At 41.8% G+C, this 14,165-nt stretch overlaps 1 protein-coding gene across 4 annotated transcripts in view; it reads right to left on the bottom strand.

Annotated features, from left to right (window-relative positions):
* Nucleotides 1–14,165, bottom strand: part of LOC139350832 (chemokine-like protein TAFA-5) — a 142,808-nt gene that overhangs the window by 92,079 nt on the left and 36,564 nt on the right. Inside the window, exon 1 of one of the 4 annotated variants that reach the window (XR_011603545.1) lies at nucleotides 3,024–3,753. The exons of 2 other annotated variants lie outside the window; for them this stretch is intronic. Coding sequence is in view for 1 of the 2 variants with exons in the window: in XM_070992453.1 (XP_070848554.1) it covers nucleotides 3,024–3,114 (91 nt within the window). In the remaining variant the exon portion in view is untranslated. Of the gene's footprint in view, nucleotides 1–3,023; nucleotides 3,759–14,165 lie in introns of those variants that run through there. One more of the 4 variants, XM_070992453.1, reaches the window with a different exon arrangement.

The following is a 14,165-nucleotide window of genomic DNA, read 5'->3' as shown; positions in this document are numbered from 1 at the left end:
ATTTGAAATCTACTTTCAATCACAATGTATCGTCTGTCTTTTTGAGCTGTTTTTTTTTTCTTTCTTCAGATATCTATAAAGGTGCTTATTCCAAAACAGCTTCACAGCACGAAAAGTGGCTTTGTCACACAAAATGTTCATTGGCAACAGCTCACATCATTCTATCCTGGATAAAGATTACTCCCTCACCACGCACGTCAAGAGGCAGATACAGATCAATCATTCAAGCTTTTTCAAGTTATCTCCTCTATAGCTGCGAGCCCTAAAATATCCCCACGATTTGCAGCAGTTAAGAAGATAATTATGTACAAATACTGTTCTTATTTGAGAAGAAAATGTAAGAATAAATCTCTGGATCCTGCCTGATGCTAACTTGCAGTCGATCCTACAACTTTACTGCTGTATTAAGAGAGAACTCTTCCATGAATCTGTCAGACTCTCTATTGCCATGTGACAAATTTCTTGGCCAATGAAGAGCAAAATGGGATTTGCTCCATTGCCTGAATTATTGAAGTGGACAGTGTGAGAAATTTATGGCGCAAAATTCATCCACATTCCCTATGCATAATGTTTTAATATGTTTCCATTCCCGATCCACCCTCGCCGCATCCTCATCTCTCAACGCACGCAATCCCATGTCACATTATGCAAGAGGGCTGACACAACGAGGTGTGCAGCTCCCAAAAATACACTCACCGGCGTGTTCGGCTATCTAACCGGCTGGCAGATGGGTGACATTTTGTTTTTCGTGAGCATTCCCATTGCCGAAATCACCATCCCAGATCTCTAGCTAGCTAGCACTCCCGCCTTTACGGGTATGATAATTACTCATGACACGTGCTGATGGCAGGTTACCTTCAGATAAAATACCACCTGCATACACATCTGCACCACCATCAATAACACACACACACACACACACACACACACACACACACACACACACACACACACACACACACACACACACATGCATGCATGTAAACACAGCCACTGACGATCAATCTGCAGCATCATAGAGAGGACTGTAAAAATACATTTTCCTGGTTTTCCTTCCTGCATGTAACTCACATTGGAGGGAGCTGTGCTGCACAAGCCTGATGTTCCTATGAAGGAATATGCGAGACAAGATTAAAAGGGGTCTGTTCTTTTTAAGACCCCTTGTGCATGCCTTTTATTACCCTCATCCCCAAAAGACTGTCACTAATGCACTCCTTTGAATTCATTTTATCAGTTGGTATTATTAGCCCTTACAGCTGGCTTTGACCTTGGCCATTCTTGTAGCCTGAAGTGAGCATATTCTCAACCCTCCTTTGTGTGCCTCTCTCCCTCCATCTCTCTCTCTCTCTGGTAGATTTCAACAGGGACCTTATAAACCATAATGAACTTATATTGCATCTTCTCTCCACCGAGCGAGCGAGCGGCAGCTTTCCCCCGCAAAGTTAAAAGCGATTTGGTGTCAAGTTTTGAAAGCAAAGAAAATGCAGGCTTAGGGGAAAAACACCTTGGTGTAAAAGCACAACATGATACAGACAAACAGCTCGGCGGTGAAGGTCAAAAATATTGCCTTGCCAGTCGACGAGCTCGACAATGCTGATGGCCTGAATCTACCGAGAGTCCCTCGCGTTAACGCAGCCGTGAGCAGCACTTTTTTCGGATTGGTAGGTGGCCACACAATCCTCTTTTTGACCTCTGTGGAAAAGGCTAGCATGCCACAGTCAATTAAAACTCCAAAGGAAGGCTTCGGGACATGTGCCAGTACAAAATCCTGAACTCCCCTTGTCTCACATTTTGGCTGAAAGACAAGTTTTCTCTCTCTCTTTCTCTCTCTCTCAACCCCCTTCAGTATGGCTGGACATTCTCCTACCCCGCAGTAGTCATGGACTCACCACAGTGAGGAGAGTGTTTGCCACTGCTTGACCTGAATATTTGCCCAGGGCCGGAGGCAGGGAGGGGGTGGCAGGCCATTCCAAGCCACGCTTCTCAAAAACCGGCACAAAGGAAGCCCATGACAGTTCCTAAGTGCCAAAGAGACTCTGCTCGCCCCGGGGTATACATGTATAGAGGGAATATTAAGTGCTGTTTTTTGTGCCAGGTTCATACAGTACAGTAATTCCCTCGTTTACACCATTTGACTTTCATAGGAGTTTAAGCAGTAAGTGTACTCAACCTCTGCATGAAGATCTCCCCACAGACAGGTATGATTTGTATTTATTATGCTACATCAGGTGGAATTAATGATTTGCTAACAGGGATAACCTGCCACGCTGTAACATCACTTAAATCCTGATGGAACTGGTTTCTGGTGATTGCCAGAGTCATGCAATCATTCCTTAATCTGAATGTCAGCAAAGGAAACTCAATTAATTACCCCACAAGCCGCACCACTTGCCTCAATGCAGCCATGCCCGCAGGCTGTGCCATCATCCAGCATGGCAGCAGTGACAGACACATTGTGCACAGTCTGTCTGTGCGCGCAAATGGCGATCGGGCTTGAAATGTATCATATGTGAACATATATGGGGCAGAAGACACAACTAAAGGTAAATGGAACGACATTTGAGCCGCTTGACCTCAATGTTACCCTAAAGCTAGACTCTAGTGCCATCTATTGAAAACGTTTACAACAAATCTGTATTCTATACAAACGGTGAACTGCTGCTTTTAATGCTGTTTTTTTTTTTTTGTGCAGCTTGAATTCATTTTTTTTCGATTGCACAAAATTGATCAATCGATCAACCTCCGGCGAATGACTTGTTGATAAGGAAAACTGCGGATGAGGACAATCGCAGCTCGGGAATACAATGTGTTCGTGCAAACTAATCAGCTTTAGTGTCCTTTTTTATTTTATTTTACAGTGATTGAAAGAAAAAAAGTCGATATGTGCTTGCGGTTGCGTCGAAGCTGCGGACACACTCCGCATTGGAATTACTGTTGCGGAAAACTTCAGCTACAAGGAAGGCGGCGGCGCATTCAAACAGTGTAAAAGTGACATGTAATCAGGCGGAGATGTGAGTGATTACCTTCTTTGAGCAGGCGGGAGTGAATAAGGAGAATGAGAAAGCAGCAGATCGCCGCTCCGGTCAGTGCCCACGCAACTCTGAGCAGCTGCATCCTGGCGTATGAAGGCTTGTGGCGGACCGAGACAGCCGTGCAGCGGGAGAGACACACACTCCACCTCAGCTCACAGACACGCACTGACTCATATTCTGCTGGTCGTGTAATTCAGCATTCATTCCCTTGGTGAAAAAATCCTCACTTGATAGTCCGGTTTAGATGTGGCAGAGAGGGCTGGGATTCCGGAGAACAACAAAAAATACGCGCTCTCGCTTCGCCGCCGGTGCGTCAGAGTGGCTCCAAACAGCAGGGCGATTAACCCCCAGTCACCGTCTGAAGGGCTGGCATCTTCCTCTCACACCACTTCTTCTTCTCTTTGTTCTTTTCTTTCAAGGGTCTATTGCGACAGGTTCGGCGGAGCGGGCTGCGCCCCTCGGTGTGTCTCTGTCTTCGAGTGCGCACGGCGATCCACGGCGATGCGGAGCGCAGATGATGATCACCGCTCTCCGCTGCATGTTACGCACGTCTCTCCCACTGCTGGAGAGGCAGAGGCAAATACTGCTAACCCAGTCGCCTTGCAGCCTCTCTCTCTCTCTCTCTCTCTCTCTCTCTCTCTCGTTCTCCCTCCCTCCCTCCCTCCCTCCCTCTCTCTGTCCCGGTTCTTCACTATATCGCTCCGTCGTTCCGTCACTTTCCCCCCTCTCTCTCTTACGCACGAGAACTGCCAGTTTCATGCACTAAGCATCTCCCGGATAATCCCTGTCCCCCTATCCGCGCGTCATAGCTCCACAAAAACATTTTTGCTCCACAGCAGAGGCGGTGTGGTCGGATGCCCTCTGACTTTTCTTTGAGGAAATCAATATGACCAAAGACCCGGCTGTGCAGGTCCTTTCTGTCCACTTTGTTCTCCCATCAGATAATCTATAAAGATCACAACAGTTGCAGGCGTGAATATGGGCACGTCTCTTTCCTTCTGTATGTTCCTCATGGGCTGCTTTTCCTCTCTGCTTAGCTCCAGGTTACGTCACAACTCCCCCAAATAATCTCCTCCAGCTACAACGGGTGAGATGGTGCTGCTATAAAAGGACGTTTCCACTGAAAAATAAGTGAGCAAACCGTGGGCTGCAGGTGATCATGTGCCAAACAGACTGCAAAACCCGAAGTAAGTCTTGGAAAGAGTGCTTCATGATGAGTTTTAACCCCCATTAAAATGATGTCACGAAGATTTATTTCTAGAGCCAAAGAGGTGGCAACTTCCATTCCAGATATTTGTAAAGAAGTGCTGCTTTTAGGTGGATTTCATGCACCTCATGCCTTGATACTGACAGAAAAAGAAAAAAATGTAAAAAGTGTGCTGGGGAAATTCTGCACCTCCATATTAGCCAAGCCTCCCGGTTATTGAAACAAGCAAAAGGCTTTGGGTAGCCTAGCCTGAAGCTCATTTTCCAAGAATATTAAAAACCCTCTGAAACCTATTACACATGTAACCTAAAATTTCATCATATTATAGACATAAAGAATTGATGTCACTGCAAGAATCATAAGAAGCTTCTTCTGCTCTGTTCTCAGCTTGATGTTTAAAAAGGATGTCTGGATTAGTGAGTGGAAGCAATCGGACTGGAAGAAGAACGATATTGAGTGGAAAACAATGGCTTGTGTAATCCCCCTCCTCCCGCTGAGCGCCAAACCCAGCGATTGTTTCTGTTTAATGTATGTCTGCATGCTGTGTACACATGACGTGGGATGAGATGAAAATTGAAATATTCATCCATTTATTTGAGTCAGTCGGTCATTTGGAAGAAACCGGTCAGTTCGCACACAATAACCCATATGGCCGCTCAAGTGATCACAGCATTTGAAAGCAGCATTTCCTCCTTGGGGGACTTGTGAGTTTTATCCCGGCGTCTGTGTATTTATAATTGAATCAGAGTGACATGGTCTGACGAGTGATGGTGCCACTCAAACCAGAGAGCTGTCATTGCAGTGTCAATAAGGTTGGCCCCTGCAGCTACTAGCACTAATTAGCTGATAACAGTCTCTGTTGGCTGGCATGCGTGCCAGACTGTGTATGTGTTTGTGTGCATGCTGTGAATGTCTATTCCTTTGTTTGTGTGTGTTTATAGCATGTTTGCATGGATATGTGTGTGTGTGTGTTGGAGAGGACCTGTTTTTTTTGTTTTGTTTTTTCTTTCCTGACACCTCCCTGCCTCATCTCCAACGCTGTGCTCCATCCATCTACTGCATGGAAAGCAATTAACAGAGACCTGACCTCTACAAGGACTTGAGGTGGGAAGACTGTATGAGCGCTCCTGACTGTGCGTGTGTGTGTGCATGTCTAACATTATAATCTGCTGAGCCTATATTACTATATACTGGAAGAGAAGACAACTAAATATAATTCTGGTTAAGAAGCCGTTGGAAAACACTGAGTCAGCAGTGATGCATGTTTGATATGCCAGAGGAACCAGTGACGTTGAACGAGTAAAATAGTCTCAAACCTCCAAAACCATATGCACACAGTCTTTTTTTTTCAATGCCAATCTCAGGAAGTATTTAGAATGAAAAGAATGCAGTTGTGCTCTTTCCACAGCTACCACTCATTAGGCTTTTCAGTTCAGTCATTTGTACAGTAGAAATCCACATTCGGTAGACTCTTATGTCAGCTGTAGCTTCACTCCACAAAGAGCGCGCCATGGCTGAGAGCAGAAACTGGAGTGTGGAGAGAAAACAGCGGGAATGCTGCTGGAATTCTGCTCCTTTTACATGTCTATGCCTTTTCCTTACAGGTCAGCTGTCACTGTGCATTTTCAGCAAAAATAAAGCAGCAAACCAGGCCAGCGTGGATTTTCTTTGTCATTTTTGTGTATGAAGCAGAATGAAGCTCAGTAGCATCTTTCAGCAACCCTCACGACATGATCAGGGTTACTTTTTCCAAGCTTTGGAAAGCTTCCTTCAAAGCCACAGCAGACATTACACGCATACACTGTGTATGCGCTGCAGGTACTTACATGGATCACGATGAGTAAACTGATCTTGTGTAAAATCAGCAGAATGATAAGTTACTTTTTCTCTCTTCTGACCTCATTAAAACTTAATATGCACAAAATGTTCCAGTGAAAACTCTTCACTCCCTGAGCCATAAACTCCGTCTGCACATTTGATGAAGGTGACAAAATATGGACTTTAGCACAAAGCATTATTGTTACGTCAGATGCAGCCATTTGTGATGTTTTATTCTAGGTTATATGGGCTATGTATGAACTAATAAGTCAGTCACAGGCCAAGAATTGTGCAGTATGTTATGTAGTGACATTACTCATGTGTGGGGTCAACTGGAACAAATCATCAGTTATGTTTATAAGTAATAGTACGTCACGAGTTATCAAACCAATAAAACAATGTTAAGCATGTTGTTTGAGCTGTTAAAGTGGCTCCAGGACCCACAACAATTAAATTTTGTGTTACCTGTACAGCGATAGGTGTGACAGGTGAAAAAATTAATATCTGCATGTCATCAACTATTAAAATCTAGCAACTATTTTGAGTATTTGTTAATCGGTTTGAGTAATTACAAAACGGTCTAAATTCACTGATTCAAGCTTCTTAAATGTAAATATTTTCTCATTCTTCACTCCTCTGTGGCGTTAAACTGAATATCTTTGGGTTGTGGACAAACAACACATTTGAGGACATCGTCTTGGCCTTTGGGAGACACTGATGGACATTACATGGCCGAAGAACTAATTGATTAATCATGAATATGATGGACAGATTAATCAACAGTGAAAATAACCATGAGTTGCAGCCCTACATGTTAGTATCTTATATGCCACATTATTTTTCTCATAACGCACACAGGGGCTCATTCTTGCTCTGCAGCCTTGGAGACCAACTATTCTGTCTAGACACTATTAAAAATCCCTGTTAGGTGTTTGCTAGCATTTTTCGAACCCCTGCTTTATATAACAAGGTGATATCCAAACAGTCTTGAGATAAGTTTTGGAGCATTGTGGAATTTTTTTCTATGTTTCTTTTTTTCCCCCGTAATTTATTAAATCATTTCCTTTCCCCTGGAACCTCACACCTACACTGTGGCCACGTCTCCTCTCTCACTTTCTCCTCCGATGCTGCCACCCCCTCACCGCTGCTTTTCCTTGCCAGAAGCCAGGAGAGGCGTTACTTGCTTTGTCCTCTGTGCAGGTCACTGGCTGTGTGCCAGACAGAGCCCATGCCAATAAAAGCCATGAGTAATGGCCTAAAACTTCTACATTCGCTGTGTTTCCCATTATTTCCCATGGCCAATAAATTTGAAGGAGGGCTTAATCAGAGGGAAAAGCTGGACCATACGGCTCATGTCCAGCAGGGTGTCCAACACAAAGATTCTTACAGTTTAATCAGAGATAAAAGTTGAGGTGGCAGCCACCAATATGGCTTCCCTTGTGACCCACTTTGTCTTCTGACAGGTGGGGACATTATTATTTGGGCAGACACACACACACACTCCAGCTGTCTGTCAGGAAACAATGGCTGCCCCTGGGATGAGGTCGACTGTAAATAAAGTCCTTTAAGAACCTAATAGACAGATAATTGAATAAACGTTTCATAGTCCATGAATTACCCAGTGAAGAATCCAAGTTTAACAGCAGGACTGGATAAACCAATATGTCTGGCAGAGTTTTATACAACATCAATACTGGAAAAGGGAGTGTTTCATGTTGCCTGGGTTGGCATCTGCTGCTCGGGACCACCTCGGGTCTGCATTCGAGTAAATATTTGCCATTTGAATGTGAAGAGTTGAGGGTTGGAGATTTATAAACCTCCTTAACTTTATTAAGGATCAGAAAGTTTTTGTGATCCAACAAAATCTTCCGCACACTTGTTTTAGAGAATGCTTATTTTCATACCATCACATACGTGTAATGAGGTTCAATATATTCTCATTTATATAACTTCTTTATTATAGCAAATTACATCATCAATAAAGTATCGTGTAGTAAACAGAAAGATAGTGATGAAGAATATTAAGTAGTTCAGCAATTGTTGGGGAAGAATACAAAAAATAAGTCATCATATCTATTAGTTAACCCTAGTAATAGATTTTTGGGCCACTGGGGGCAGCAGAAACAAGCTATGAAAATCGAAACAATGAGCTGAAAGATGCTAAAATGCTCTGTGGAGCTGAGGGAAGATGCAATAATTCTCTGTGAGTTCATTACACAGAGTAATTCATTTCTCATTACATTGAGTCATTTGATCTGTTGTCATTATAAAAACATTGATTATAACCACTTTAAGCACTGCAACAGTATGAGAGTAAGCTAGCTGAGGATAGCGCTGTTTTTAATCCAGGATCCGCAGTGAGGTGTGGTAGTGTCAGGACAGAGATTCTGACCTGTCTTCACTTCAGTCTAGCTCAACTTACAGTACAGACATTTCCAAACAAAAGCTGAATGGGAAAAAAAATGTCAGTCCCACATGAGGTCAATACACCTGTCCAATAAAACGTCTGCAGGCTACCTCAGACCTGTGGCTGAAACAGATTGTCCTGACAATCATTTAAGCTTCTGTTCTCCTTTACATCACCCACAGCCGAATCTGCCCCCAGCTGCCATACTTGGAGATACCACGGATCAATCTTCCTTCAGGAGAGCACAAAGCACCAATTTGGCTTTGTAAAATTCTCTGTTTAATCAGTCTTTCCTCGTGCTTAGTATGGCATGCGCTGTGTTTCTTTTCGCTCCCTGTCAATCACCTGACACCCACAGGAAAGAAACAAAGTGTCTGCCAGGAAATAATCCATCAAAAACACGTCACCTCAGACATCTGTCACATTCATGTCTTTGTATTTAGGGAATATTTGTTAGCTGCGATGTCAGGTAATTTTCCACATCATAAAGTTTGTGTGTTTTTAGTGAAAGTGTCTAATATCAGAAATTATATAACACTAAATATAAAGATAGAAATATATGAGCTATAAAGAACATAACAGTGTCATTTATAGCTCATTTATTTCTGTGAAGGGCTTATTATTAGCCTCAAAGAAAAGACAGATTACTTTTATTAACATTAATTTTGTTCTATTCTATTCTTGGGGAACATGAGATCCTTACTATCCAAAAAGGGTTCAAAAGTTCATAAAAAGTTCAGAAAAATTTTTGATGTTTTTCAGCCTAGATTGTATTTGTATTGTCCAATGAGTGAGCAGCCAGAGATGCAGGGAATCCAGATGCATATTTTTGGTCCTTACAAGCATTATGTCTCAAAAACTTTAATCTCCTTGGCAGGACACAATGTGCAGAATCTATATGTCAAGAAGTTTGACAAAACATTATTTTTAGTCATTTAACACATTTCAATGTAGTCAACACCCTCTTCTTTTTAAATGGAAGCAGTGTCGCTCAAGCAACAAAGTTATCATGTCATTCATTATTAATTGTACACACACGCAATGCACAGTTAAGTAAGTGTTATTATAGGAAATGCAATGCATCAAGCTGGCAAACAGTGGTGACAGACTGATCCTCTTGAGTCTCCCACTAAGCTTCTTACATTTCCTGTAGTTGGAGAAAAACAAACAAGCACCCACAGTCACCCATCCGGGAGATGTTTCTCTATTTAGTCTCCATTTGCCCCATCTTCATCATCCATCATCCCTCAGCACTGAAGGCTCACCTGGCCTGATTCCATAAGCTACCAGTTAAGTGCTACAGTTGCACCATGACTCATTGGCATAATAGGCTGTGTTAAGTTTACTTGATTGATTTGTCACTTCTTTTTCTGCACTTTTCACCAGGAAAGAATGAAACCAACTGCAACAACTGTAAAAATACCAAATTATATTCTTTGTTGAAGTAGTAATAGTAGTCAGAGTGGTGCTGACAAAGCCACCTAGTCTCTTGCAACACAAGTGCGTTCTTACAATTTCTAATTTTTACCTATGATTACCTGTTCTTTAATCTGGGAATACAGCCACTTCCCTCCATGACAGACTTTCAAAGTCTGACACTATGGGCCCACATGAACTGCACTCCTATTATTAATCTTTTCTTACTTAGATTTTGGGCATAATCATGCTTTACGTTTTGGGAGCACTGTTGCCATAATTAGTAGGCTTTGGGGGATGTAAACATGTTGCCATGGGGTCAGTTAGTTAGCTGTGGGCTGCAGCTAAAAACAAATTTACTTACATTTTGTCAAACTGACAGCAGCAGAAGTAGCTATTAGCAGTCCCTGTTTGCAGCGTACTCATGGATGTAAAGACAGTTATCACTGCATTCCTTTGACGCAGAAGAAAACGAAAAAGTTCTGGAGTGTCTTTTTTCCAGGATTTCCAAGCACACTTGCAGACGTTTAGTCACAGCTGACATTGGAGATAATGATATCCCTGGAAAGTGTCACTCCGACTGAATCTGAAAATACTTGTAACATGTCTGTGTGTTCAGGTTTGACAGAGATACATGACTCAGAGGAGGAGGATTTTGAAGCAAATTGCAGCAATCAGGTGCTGCAGGTTTTAAAGTATCTTAATTGCCTTGACCAGCAGGCCAAATAACAATAACTACTTGCACTGCAGTTGCCCTATGGTGTTAAAAAAGATCAACTCTCAGGTGCACCTCACAATACTTTCCACCATTAAACGCATTTGCATTAAAGTCCCACAGAAAGTCTCTATTTTCTGATTTGAAGACAGTATCCACAGCAACTACTACACATGCAGCAGACCTGACACTGTGTTACTAATGGTCAAATTAATACACGGTATAATAAGTAAGTATAATATACAGATATGAGTATCTTGACCTTAGAGCATATTACCAGAAATGAAAATTCAAACTTGTAAAATATTGAGTTTCCACACCAATGAAAAGTTGGACGAATTCAAAGGCATAAATGTTATTAAAGTTTGTTTCCTTGAAATACATAGTTTTCTCAACTCTTTCATTTTCACAGAGTGTCCATAGAGAACACATTACATTCTGCATACTGTTTTGCATATAAGCAAACTTTCTACAGATAACAATAAAATGCTTAGGCTGATAAATTAGGGCCCCAAATGGATAGCTAATAAAGAAATCATCTCTCGCTGTGCAGCAGCCTCCTGCTGCCTCTTTATCTGTCATCTCAATGGACAAAAAAACACACAAAAGCAACAGCACTGGCAATTAAATATTTAACAACAAAGTCGAGCAACACCAAACACAAGTTTATCTACCAAGTGTTCCCATTGTCCCCAGGGAGAGATGTGGGTAATGATACTCAGAGGACAAAGTAGCCTATGTGTCTAAATTTACTAAAATGAAAATAAAATCAGCCTCAATCACAAAGTCACATGATCACAAAAAATAAATAAATACAACTGGAAATGAACCAAGCCTATTTGCTCTCACCTCTATTCCTCACTTGCTTTTGTCAGGTCTGGAAAGATCTTTTGTATTTTATTATTTTTTTTATTTTTTTTAATATTGGGAATAAAGATGTAAACACTGTTTTTGAGATTGCAATCTTTGCAAAACAAGTTTTTTCAATTAGAGGGAATATGAAAAGTTGCTTGCGCTCGTTTCCATTTATCCACGTCATATATTACAACCAGACTTTGGAATGACTGAAAAGAAGGAAAACATATTAAAGTGGTGGTGCATAATAGCTTAGTGATGCCTTATACAACTGTATATCAATGAAATGACAGTTTTCACAATGTTATAACCACGTTTGTCTGGTACACTTGTCTCTGTTACTATCCAGTGGTCATATATGTTGTTTTGGGAGTCATTGGCAAATGACCTATTCTGTTGTTTCGTTATGAGGACATGTTCGATAGAATACCTCGATTATGGAGTCCACAAAAGAGCCAGTGTCAATATCGAAATCTCAGAGGGGCTGGCTTCAGCTCCCTTTCAATGCAAGCGATTCAGCAAGAAAGCTGACTTCATCCTTTACATATTGATCAACTTTTGTAATGAGGATGTCATATTCAATCTGTTAAGAAGTAATTAAAAATCAATATCCTATCAACATGAAATGAACCACACTTTCAATTGTATTGTGAATCCTGTGAAAGAATGTTAATTGGCCCAAGCCTTAATTTTCATACCAATCTTCTATGTATAGATCCTCACTGGTGTTAAATGTAAAGCTCCCACTGCCACATTTAGGAACAGATCACTGAGACGCGAAGAAAAAACGCTTTCAAGAGGAATGTTTGGCCTTCTGTATGAGCTCTCAGCATACTGAAGAGCTCCTCTCAGAGCAAACAGGTGAACGCGGCAATAGTTACAAGGCAAGCAGGAAAATATATGCATGGAAATGAGAAATGAAAGGAGGCAGAGGGAAAAGAGGAAAAGAGACGAGACATTGATTCAGGTAATAACATGTCTGTTTGCCCCAATGAAAGCTACAAGAACGGGTCAAGTCGAGATAGTCATGGAACAACTCAAGGTTTGCTTTGTGCAAACACACAACAGTCGTGTGTCAGGTAGCTGCAACGGATCATTGAAAGCTCACACATAACCTTGCTCATAATCACGGTATGTACTGTAGAACTGTTGAACTATAGCTTCATGTTCTGTAAACAGGGGAATAACAGTAGACCTACACATAGCTATCCAAAGGGAATATTCATATTGTTCATATTCACTTTTTGCAGAGAGCTAAGTGGGAAGATAAATGCCACTTTCATATTTGCCAGTTTAATATGAAGCTTAAGCCAGCAGCTCGTTAGCTTAGCTTCGGACAAAAACTGGAAACAGCGGGAAACATGTTAACATAGCGAGGCTAGCTTCCAGTCTTTGTGCTAAGCTAAGCTAACCACCTTTGGGCTGTAGCTTCACATTTATTGTACACACATGAGTGGGGTATCTAACATCTTGTCTAACTCGCGGCAAGGCAGCAACTAAGCATATTTCATGAAATGTCCATTTTTTCCTTTAAACAGCCTGTCCATAATGTCTACATACACCTTGCATGCGCTCATTATTTTGCTTCCATGCTATTTTGTTGATTAAAATGCCGTTTTGCTTGTGACAGCATGTAACTGCACACATGCTTTACAGTACATGCATACTTATCATGTAGAAGGCGTGGTAGTGACACTATAGTTTGAATTATGATAAGTGAAGTCTGAACATGAAAGCCAATAAGTCAAACATGCATTGTTTTTAGGCTTGGTGAGTCATTTACTGCACACTTTGTATATATTTCAGTGTAGCTTTGAAGCTCATTGTAAATAAATGATGCACAGCAGGCTCTCTGTATACCTGCAAAGAGATGAAAAGCCATACAACGGAAATTGAAAAGCAGCAATAGCTTTAAAGCAGGAGAGGCTGTGGCCTCTCTGGCCCAAACAAAATTCAATTGTGAAAATAGAGCAGATGATGATAATATTTTGTAGCAGCATTGTCTGGCACAAGGTTGAAAAAAAGGGGAAAAAGAGTCTCTCCTCTAGATTGCTGTAACTTCGAGTCACCCTCCCTTGTCTGCATTAATCTGGATGGGGAAAAAAAGGAAAGGCGAATGAAAAGAAATGTGATTATTAGATGAAGGCTTGTAGAGAGAGGGAGAGAGAGAAACCGAGACAGGGAGGACAACTGGAGAAAGAAAAAAAGAGAAGGGGGGATCAGACACAGACAAACTAATTTTTGTCTTTTCAGGCATGAGGAAGACAGGGAGTGAATCGTATGGAGTGACATGAAGGGTGAGATGATTCACAATTTTGTCGCAACGCTTGAGCAGAGAGTCAGACACTAACACAGTCTGTCTGTCACCACAGGCTGCTGATGGACGCACATTGTTGGAACCATGTACTGCCTCTTTGCCCAATTCTTCACTGTAGACACATGGCCTTCAGTTGAACAGCCAGAGGGATTGTTCGGAGATGAAGGCACACATAGTCAGCTCAAAAAAATGGTGATCTAATGTGCTTGCTCTCTTACAGTATGTACAGTAGTCATGTCTGTGCCGATGGCCTAAAAAGCCAGTTGTCGCCACGGGCAGAATGTATGAACAAATTTGTAGCTCTGTTTTTGGTGTCCACCATCTGCTGTAGAAAAAATATGTCTCTTTTGCCTCTAAATGCTCCACTATATTCACCAGCTAGCCACTAACTGTGTCTG

This window comes from Chaetodon trifascialis, chromosome 22 (genome assembly GCF_039877785.1).
Source record: "Chaetodon trifascialis isolate fChaTrf1 chromosome 22, fChaTrf1.hap1, whole genome shotgun sequence".
In the NCBI taxonomy this organism is placed as follows: Eukaryota; Metazoa; Chordata; class Actinopteri; order Chaetodontiformes; family Chaetodontidae; genus Chaetodon; species Chaetodon trifascialis.
Note: the sequence above shows the minus strand (reverse complement) of the source record. Positions and strands in the feature narration are given on the sequence as shown.